Here is a 10,604-nt window from a genome sequence, read left to right as displayed (position 1 = left end):
CCCTCCTCCCAGCATTCCTCACTCTTTAATACCTCCCATTCCATCCCTTCCCATTTATGTACTCTTCTTACCTGCTCACATTAGTGGGAAATAAGACCAACCTCTCTTCGATCCTATCACGGATCAGGAATTAAACCAGCTTCCAAGAGTGGGTGCTTTATAGGCAGCTTAGCAGAGTCACCGAGCAACAGAGAGCTATTTTCATTTATGAGTGTACTGGTTGTAACAAAAGTTATGGGACCAATATGAATATCTTTCTCTACAGCACCTCAGACACATATCCCTGACATAGCTTCAACGCCTGCTCCTGGGCTCAAGCAAACACCATGCATCAGTGGCTGTAACCAGAGCTCTGGCCCTAGGGGCTGACAGTAATAGGTATCTTCTAAAATGGCCTGCCTGGATCAGATAACTACAACTATTTCTCTTCACTCTGCCTTAGGCTACAGATTCAGGAAGTCTCCCTGAATGGAATCGGAGAGTGCAGAATCATCCCTGTGTTTCTCTGCTCCAAAATGTACTCCTCCTAGCAGGTCTCATTGTCCCCCTGGCCATTCCTATGTCTCTCTTCTTACCCAGGTACCTTTCCTAAGAAGCCATCCCATTAATTGAGTCACATCTGCAGTCCACCTTCTAAGCATAATTAACAAGCATTTGATAAATTGAGAATATATGCCACACATTGTCATATTTATTCATCATCAAGCTTATGGGTTATTATTCTCCATTATTTCACAGATGAGGAAATTGAAACTCAGAGAGGTTTTGAATAACTTTACTTATCTAAAAATGAGCACATTACAAAGCTGATATTCAAGCTCATGTCTATCTTACTTCAAAGTTCTTTCTTGACCTTAACCAATATTGCTGTATTGTTAAGGGTGTGGTTCTGGGCAAAGATATGCTAATGGACAACTTCTGCTTCTATAATCTGCTTGCTTGTTTGATGTTAAACAAAGGTGTGGTTCTAGGCTTTATAAACTGCCTCTTTTGGGAGTTCGGGGCTGATCTTCTCAAACCCTGCGTGGTAGAGAGTCAGTCACAGGCCGGCTAATAAAGTCTCATAATTCATCTCAATGGGCTCCATGGGTCTTAGAATTGATCGCGCCACAACATTTGGAGGCCCCAGAGAGATCTCTCCAGAGGGGTTGATCTCCTAAGACCCCAGCCACTTTGGGCAAGGACCTGCCCTGTCCTAGGGGACGGCCGCTGAGAGACATTCCTCAGCCCCGGATGCCAAGCAGATTCGCCCAGGAGGGCAGGTGGACAAAAGGTTCAATTCTGTAACAATTGGGCATGAGCCATCTGGAGCAGCTTCACCAGTGAGTCAGACTGCACTTGGATCTGTCTGTCAGTGGGCCCTAAAGAAAACTAGTGGAAGGGTGGATGGAGCAATACTTCCCTAGTTCAGTCAAGGTCTGAGATGTCAGACTTGACTTAAGGTATTCAGGTTTCTGGTTCAGGTTTTTGGGTTTTTGGGTACGCTAGCGTTTTGTGCTACCTGTAGTTTGTCTTGTCTGTCTGTATTGTGTCTGTCTGTCCGGACTGGTTGAATGTACTGTTACACTCCTATTGCCTTGGTCTTCATAAGTTTATTCCATATATCAATGTGTGGTATTTTAATTCTTTCTTTAGGTCTGGCCTCTGTGGCCCCGTCTGACTGGACACTAGGTCCGGAGCTGATCCTAGCCCTGGCTTATTTGGCTTTTGTGGGGATCTTGCCTGTTTTTACTAACATGGGTCAGGCTTCTTACTCGAATCGTCCTACCCCCTTCAGTGCCTCCTTAACCATTTTAAGGATTTCAGGAGACAAGCCCAAGCCTACGGAGCTAGTGTCACTCCCTTTGACCTTCAGAGGTTCTGCCAGTTAGATTGCCCCACATTTGGAACAGGGTGGCCGTCAGAGGAGTCACTCGACCTGCAAACAGCCATTCAGGTGCGGGGTATTATCTACGGAAATCCTGGCCACCCTGATCAGGCTCTGTATATCGATGTGTGGATTGATATTGTTTCTGATGCCCCCAAGTACTTGAAGGACTGCTGCTGCGGCCAAGAGTCAAAGGCGACTCCCAAGTCTGTCCTTCTCTCCACACCAAAGGGGCCAAAAGAGAAACTGTCCAGACAGACACCTAACTCTCTTTACCTTGTCTTACAGGCATCCCCTGAGGACCCTGAGATCACTGATCCTCCCCCTCACTCCCCTCATGACCCATTCCTGTCTCCATCTAACAGAGAGGCAGAACCCCTCCAGAGTCCTCCCCACACCCGCACCGGGGTTGTGTACCAGCCCCCACAAGACCCCGATCCTGTCCCTGACTCACCGAACCAGGCAGCAGTCCTGGCCCCACTCCGGCAATTGGCTCCCCCGGTTGGGGGAGAAACCCAGAGGCCATTCATGATCTATGTCCCTTTCTCCACCAGTGATCTGTACAACTGGAAACACCAGAACCTCTCATTCTCAGAGAAACCCCAGGGATTAACCTCTCTCCTAGAGACTATGTTCTTTACCCACCAGCTGACCTGGGACAATTGTCAACTCCTCCAAGTCCTGTTTACCTCAGAGGAGTGGGAGCAGATCCTGAGGGAGGCTGCAAAAGCAGTATTAGAGCCCAACGGGCAGCCTTCCACCGATCCGACCTGCGTCCAACATGTTCTCCCGAATACCTGTCCGCCTTGGGACCCCAACACCGACCAAGGTAAGGAGGCTCTCCAACTGTATCACCAGCTTCTGCTCCAGGGCCTCTGGTCTGCCACCCAATTACCCACTAACTTATCTGAGATAAGCGAGGTCATCCAAACTAAGGATGAATCACCGGCAGCGTTCCTGGAATGACTCTTAGAGTCATACCAGTTGTATACCCCTATTGACCCAGAGGACCCTAATAATAGGAGGGCTGTGAATTTAGCCTTTGTCAGTCAGTCAGCCCCAGATATTAGAAAGAAACTGCAGAGAATGGAAGAGTTTGAAGAAAAGAACCTGTCCGAGCTGGTCAAGATAGCCCAACAAGTATTCAACAATAGAGATGAGGAAGATATAGCACAGACTAAGAAGATGACCAAGGTCTTGCTTGCAACCATGCAAGGAGCCCAGCCAAAGGGACTGCCAGGAAAAGGCAGAGGCTGAGAACAGGCACCCAGGGCGAACAATGAACCCAGGAGAGTAGGGTTAGAGAAGGACCAATGTGCATATTGCAAGAAAAAGGGACATTGGAAAAATGAGTGCCCTGGAAAAGGACAAGTCCCCCAAAAGAAGCTCCCCCTCGTTCTCTTTGAGGACACAGAATGAGGAGGTCAGGGCTCTTATATTATGAGCCCGCGGGAGCTCAGGGTAACTTTACAAGTTGGGGGCAAGCCTGTGAACTTCTTGGTGGACACAGGAGCTACCTACTCTGTTCTACAGAGCGCCCAGGGCCCACTCTCAAAGGAAAAGACACTTATAAAAGGGGCCACTGGACAAGGGAAATCTTATCCTTGGACCCAAACCAGGATAACAGATCTGGGAAAAGGAACGATTTGCCCATTCATTTCTAGTTATGCCAGAATGCCTGGACCCACTGCTGGGTAGAGACTTGCTACAGAAGTTACAGGCCACAATCTCCTTCAAGGAAGGGCATACTGAATTGACTGTCGGGTCAGGTCCACCGGCCATTCTATCCACCTGCCTATTGTCTGAGGAATACCTTTTGCTAGAGGAGCCTCTAGCAAACTCGCCGGGGGTCTTGCCTAAAAACCCCCTGTTAGCTGAATTCCAACAAAGGATTCCTGGTGTCTGGGCAGAGGCAAATACCCTCGGTCTGGCAGCACATCATCCTCCTATTATAGTGACTGACCAGCTCAGCTACTCCAGCCCGGGTACGTCAATACCCTATCAGTCAGAAGGCCTGAACAGGTATTGCTGTTCATATTCGAAGGTTGAGGAAGGCAGGAATCTTAGTTCCCTGCCACTCCCTCTGGAACACTCCCTTGTTCCCAGTACAGACGCCCACCACCAATGGCTACCGACCTGTCCAGGATCTCAGGGAGGTTAATAAGCGAGTTGAAACCCTCCACCCGACAGTCCCCAACCCTTACACTCTTCTCAGCCACCTACCCCCAAGTCATCAAGTATATACTGTCCTAGATCTGAAGGATGCTTCTTTACTCTGCCGCTGGCCAAGGCTAGCCATCCCATCTTTGCTTTTGAATGGGAAGAGCTAAACAGACTTTACTCAGGACAGATGACTTGGACTCGACTGCGTCAGGGCTTCAAGAACTCCCCACCCCTGTTCGATGAAGCCCTAAGTCAGGACTTAGTCGAATTCTGCCAGAGGCACCCTGAGGTAGTACTTCTACAATATGCTGATGATCTTTTGCTAGTGACTGAAACAGAATTAGAGTGTAAACAGGCTACTGAGGACCTACTCCAGGAGTTAGACAAGAATGGGTATCAGGTATCTGCTAAGAAAGCTCAACTTTGCACTCCCCAAGTGATGTACCTAGGGAACAATCTACAGAAAGGAAAAAGGACCCTGTCTTCTAGTCAGGTCGAGGCTATTCTGAGGATACCTCAGTCGCGCACCAAGCGACAGGTTTGAGAGTTCCTGGGAGCAGTAGGTTGCTGCAGGCTTTGGATTCCAGGGTTCGCAGAAATAACTAAGCCCCTGTACACTAGTACCGGAGGGAAAGGAGAGGATCTAGCCTGGGGAAAGGAAGAAAGGAAGGCATTTGAAGCCCTGAAGGCAGCCCTAACCACAGCCCCTGCATTAGCCCTGCCCAACCTGGAAAAGCCATTCCAGTTCTTTGTTACCGAGGTACGGGGAATTGCAAAAGGGATCCTGACACAGACCCTAGGGCCCTGGAAGCAACCAGTTGCATACTTCTCCAAAAGATTGGACTACGTGGCAGCAGGATGGCCCAACTGTTTGAGGGCAATCGCTGCCACTGCAATCCTCACTAAGGAAGCCCTAAAATTGACACTAGGACAGACCCTCCAGATCATCGCCCCACACGCAGTTGGGTCAGTGCTTCGCAGTCCACCGGACCGGAGGATTTCCAATGCTCGAATCACCGGGTATCAGGTCCTGTTTCTCAACCCACCTCACATACAGTTCCTGACAACTGCCGCACTCAACCCAGCTACCCTACTGCCTGACGAGGACCCTCACCAACCCCTGCATGACTGCCTTGAGGTCCTAGAGAACGTTACCTGCACCAGACCAGACCTGACAGACAGCCCTTGGCCAAATCCGGGCGCTCCTCTATTTACGGATGGAAGTAACTTCATCTCAGAAGGAGTCAGGTATGCTGGGGCTGCAGTGAAACTGTCATCTGGGCACAAACCCTAAGCCATGGAACTTCATCTCAGCGGACTGAACTAGTAGCAGTGACTCAAGCTCTGCGGTGGGGTGAAAACAAGACTGTTAATATCTACATGGACAGCAGGTATGCCTTTGCCACGGCACATGTACACGGGGCGTTATATAAGAAAAGGGGGCTACGGACCTTGGGAGGAAAAGAAATTAAGAATAAGGAAGAAATACTAGCCCTCCCAGAGGCAATTTGGCTGACAAAGAAAGTGGCAATCATGCATTGCCCAGGGCACCAGAACTCGGGCTCAGAGGTAGCACAAGGCAACTCCTTCGCTGATAAAACAGCAAAGGAGGCTGCCCGAAAACCAGTGGGGCCAATTGACATTCTGCCGGCCCTACCGCCCAGGGTGCTAACAGACACCCCTACCTACACTTCAGGGTAAGTTGAACTATGCAACAAGGTGGGAGGCAAAGAAGAATCTACTGGGTGGGTTAGGCTCCTGGACAGCCACATTGTAGTACCTGAGACCTTGAGCCAAGACTTTATAACCCAGGTTCACCAGAGCTCTCACTTGGTAGGAACCAAGTTAATTAAACTGTTGAAAAGAGACTATTACATTCTGGGGCTGCAACAAATGGCCAAGCAGGTATCAGCCCAGTGCCACATCTGTGCACAAGTGAATTCAAGGCCCTCCAAGGAAATACAACAAGGGACAAGACTTCGTGGTCAAGCACGGGGGGAACATTGGGAGTTGGATTTCACTGAGGTCAGCCCAGGAACCTTCGGATTCAAGTACTTGCTTGTGTTCATTGACACTTTCTCAGGATGGACTGAAGCCTTCCCCACTAAGCAGGAGACCGCTCAGGTAGTAGTGTTATGGCGCGAACGATTCTGAGACCCACGGAGCCAATTGAGATTAATTGTGAGCCTTCAGCTCATAAAGCCTAGAACCATACCCTGGTTTAATATCAAACAAGCAAACAGATTAACCACACCCTAGTTAACATCAAATAAGCAAGCAGATTATGGAAGCAGAAGTTGGCGGTTAGCATATCTTTGCCCAGAGCCACACCCTTAACAGTAGCAAAGAAATTAGTCTCAGAAATAGTGCCTCGATTTGGCCTGCCCATAACACGGGTCTGACAAAGGCCCAGCGTTCATCGCCCAGACCAGCCAATCTCTAGCAAAGGTATTAGGGATCAATTGAACATTGCATTGCATTTATAGGCCTCAGAGTTCAGGGCAAGTAGAAAGAATGAACAGAACCTTGAAAGAAACCCTAAATAAGTTCAAGCTGGAAACTGGCGAACACTGGGTGAGTCTCCTCCCCTTTGCCCTGTTAAGGGCACAGTGCCCACTCTATTGTAAGGGCATCACGCCTTATGAAATAACGTTTGGAAGACCCCCACCTCTCCTCCCCAAGTTAGGAGAAGAAAAGCTAACAGAAGTTCATAATTTTTCACTGCTTAAGTCCTTGCAGGCCCTCTATCTCGCACGGCAGGAGACCCACCAACTGGTCTCTGCCACCAGAACAACTGCTCAGCATCCAGTCCAGCCACACTCCAGGCGACTGGATCTGGGTGAAAAAGGTATAGCCTGCTTCTCTTGAGTGCCGCTTGGACGGACCTTTCCCTATCATCCTCGCAACACCCACCGCGGTCAAGGTAGCTGGATGCTGTCATTGGATTCACCATACCAGGATCAAGGCTGCGCATCCACCACAGACATCAGAACAATGGATCCTGCGGCAGACAGAGGACCCACTAAAGATAAGACTATCAAGGGTCCAGTCTGGACCATCTTAATTCTCTTCATCCTAAAGTAAGGGGGTCTTTGTATGGCTTTTAGGTGAAACTTGACAGAATAGAAGAGGATTAGACCTACTGTTAACTATGTATGTCAAAAAAGGGTGCAGGCAGTGAAACTCATGGTTTTCAGAACTCACTACCTACCATTCCAGGTTGAGGAATCAATGATTTGAATTCCCCTAAAAAACCAGTGGGGAATGTTAAGGATGTGGTTCTGGGCAAAGATATGCTAACTGCCAACTTCTGCTTCTGTAATCTGCTTGCTTGTTTGATGTTAAACCAGGATGTGGTTCTAGGTTTTATAAACTGCCTCTTTAGGGAGCTCAGGGCTGATCTCCTCGAATCCTGCGTGGTAGAGAATCATTCGCCGGCCGGCTAATAAAGGCTCATAATTCATCTCAGTTGGCTCTGTGGGTCTTAGAATTGATTGCGCCACAACAGTATTACCTTCTATAGTCAACTGCTTCCACTCATATATTCAGGAAATATGGTTGCAATACAAAGTCCTCAATCTATCCATCCTATAGTTTGCTTGAATCCCAATTGCATGCCCACATCTGATTTAAGCCCCATCTGACCAGGATTTACCTCTCTATAGTAGGCAGTGAATAAACAATCCTGACCATATTTAATAGTTGCTGACTTCTTATCCTCCTCGAAACATTTTTCCCATCCATATTCTCACTATATCTTTATAGGCACACTGAGAAAAGCTGCCTATCCTAAATGAGTATCTAGAGAGAGTAACTTCATAAAGTTACACGAGTAATGTTCAGATGCATATATAAATACCACTCCTGCCCACAGGTTCTTATCAAGAAAGACAAATGACTCTGGAACTTTTGAATGAGACTTACTAATATTAAATGAGACAAAGAGGTTAGTAAGCATAAAATCAATCTCGATAAAGTACAGTTTTCACTCATTTGCTAATTCAAAAAATACACATGGAATATCTTCCATATGTTCTGAGCTACATTGATTACTTGGAATAGACTGAAATAATATAAAAAGGGTTCCTGTTATTCTGGATTGAAGTGAAGTTGAAACTGAAATCTGAAGTATATATAGAGTTCTTTAGTTTTCTAGCTCAATGAATGCACCATAGTCTCATATTCTTCACATGATACTTTCTTTTTAATATTTTTTCCAACCTGTTGCACATGCACGCCTTACTTTATAATATTCAAAGAGCATATAAATAAACATAAAGGCAAAAGAAAATAAATATGCTAAGTTTCAGCATTGAAAACCAACAATGGCAGCATTTGCTCCATTTTGATTATAATAGAGCAAAAACAACCTGGAAACTTTCCTTTAAATTTTTTTTAATTAAATTTATTGGGATGATGTTGGTTAATAAAATTATATAAGTTTTAAGTGTACAATTCAATAATATGTCATATGTATATTGCATTGTGTATTTACCACCAAAAGTTACATTTTCTTCAATCACCATATATTTGACCCCCTTTACCCTTATCTACTTCCTTCCCTTCCCCACTTCCTTCTGTTAACCACTAAACTGTTGTCTATGTCCATGAGTCTCCGTTTGTTTGTCTTGTTCATCTGTTGCTTTCAGTTTTATATCCTATATCTGGGTAAAAACAGATGCTTCTCAACTTTTCCTTTCTGACTTATTTCACTTAGCATGATTATGTCAAGATCTATCCATGTTGTCGCAAATGGCAGTACTTCATCTTTTTTATGGTTGAATGATATTCCATTGTATATATGCACCACCTCCTCTTTATCCAATCATCTATCAAGGGACACTTCAGTTGTTTCCATGTTTTGGCCACTGTGAATAATGCTGCAATGAATATCGGAGTGCATATATATTTAGAGATAAGTGTTTTCAAATTTTGGGGGTAGATACCTGAAAAGGGATTGCTGGGCCACATGGTAATCCTATTCTTAACTTTTTTGAAAAATCTCATACTGTTTTCCATAAAGGCTACTCAGCAATAGAAAGGAATAAACTACCAATACACACAACAACAAGGGTGAATCTCAAATGCTTAATGCTAAGAAACCAAACATGGAAGACTACGTACTGCAGGGTTCCGTGACTTCCTGAATAAAGAAGAATTATAGGCATAGAGGACAAATTAGTGCTTTCCAGGGATTAGGCATGGATAGAGTGGTTAACTACAAAGGGGAAGCATGAGGGAATTTAGAAGAGTAATACAATTTTTCTGTATATTGGTGTCAGTGGTGGTTACATGACTCTATGTGTCAAAACTTACAGAAATATATACCAAAAAGAGTAAATTTTATTGTATATAAGTGTTTTATACACCATTTTGAGAAAAGAAAGTTTGTTTTTATCAAGCTATCTAAATTCTTGCATTCATCAAAACCATTATGCAATGGCATGCCATAACCCATTAGATTTTCTATCCAATGAAGTAGCTAAGAGCCAACCTGTGATTATTTAAATTTACATTTCAATTAACTAAAATTAATTAAAAATTTAAAATTCAATTCCTCAGTTATGTTAGGAAAGTTTCAAGTGCTCCATCGCCATGTGTGGCTAGTAGCTACTATATTAAACAGAGATTCTGAACATTTCTATCACTGTAGGAATTTCTGCTGGACAGTGTTGCATTTGGTACCCTCCTCTAATTTGATTGCATTTGCGCAGAAGTAATAGACACCATTAAGGGCCAATTCTGTCCTTACAGAAGATTCGGACAATCCGCCGCCGGATCTGCTTGGTCCTAACACTGTACACAACAGGATTAAGCACAGGAGGGAGTAACAGGTAGATATTGGCCATGAGTGTATGTACTATTGGTGACAAATGCTTCCCAAAGCGGTGAATCAGAGTCATGCCAATAAGAGGAACATAGAAGAGCAACACTGCACAGATATGAGAGAGGCAGGTGTTGAGAGCTTTGAGTCTCTCTTCCTGGGAAGCAATGCTCAATACTGCCTGGAGGATTAGAATGTAAGAGACCAAAAGGATCAAGGCATCTAGTACAATGATGAAGATCACGGCCAGAAGGCCGTAGATGCTATTGACACGAGTGTCAGCACAGGCAAGCTTCATGGCATCCTGATGGAGGCAGTATGCATGGGAGAGGATGTTGGAGTGGCAGAAAGGCAGCCTTTTGATGAGGAAAGGCACAGGGAGCACAGCTGCCACACTCCTCAGCAGGACTGCTGCTCCAATATTTCTGATGACTCCATGAGTGAGAATAGTAGCATAGTACAAAGGGAAGCGAATAGCCACAAAGCGATCAAAAGCCATGGCCACTAGAACACCTGACTCCACTCCCCCAAAAGTGTGGATAAAGAACATCTGAGTGATACAAGCATCAAGAATTACTGAGCGCCAGTTGAACCAGTGGACACTGATCATGGTGGGCATGGAAGATAGTGAAAGGCTGAGGTCAGTGGCAGCTAACATAGCCAAAAAATAATACATGGGCTCATGGAGACTTTGCTCAACTTTGATGACAACAAGGATAATTATATTACCCAGCAGTGTGGTACTGTAAA

The 10,604-nt window shown here is 45.6% G+C and overlaps 1 protein-coding gene across 1 annotated transcript in view; it reads right to left on the bottom strand.

The window, feature by feature from the left end:
- Window positions 1-9,759: 9,759 nt before the first annotated feature.
- The window catches only part of LOC102883861 (olfactory receptor 51H1), a 6,250-nt gene continuing 5,405 nt past the window's right edge, over window positions 9,760-10,604 (bottom strand). Inside the window, exon 3 of the mRNA XM_015592903.1 lies at window positions 9,760-10,597. Within this exon, the coding sequence (XP_015448389.1) occupies window positions 9,760-10,597 (838 nt within the window). The remainder of the gene's footprint in view (window positions 10,598-10,604) is intronic.

This window comes from Pteropus alecto, unplaced genomic scaffold (assembly GCF_000325575.1).
Source record: "Pteropus alecto unplaced genomic scaffold, ASM32557v1 scaffold540, whole genome shotgun sequence".
NCBI lineage: Eukaryota > Metazoa > Chordata > Mammalia > Chiroptera > Pteropodidae > Pteropus > Pteropus alecto.
The sequence above is the reverse complement of the archived record's forward strand: the minus strand, read 5'-3'. Positions and strand labels throughout refer to the sequence as shown.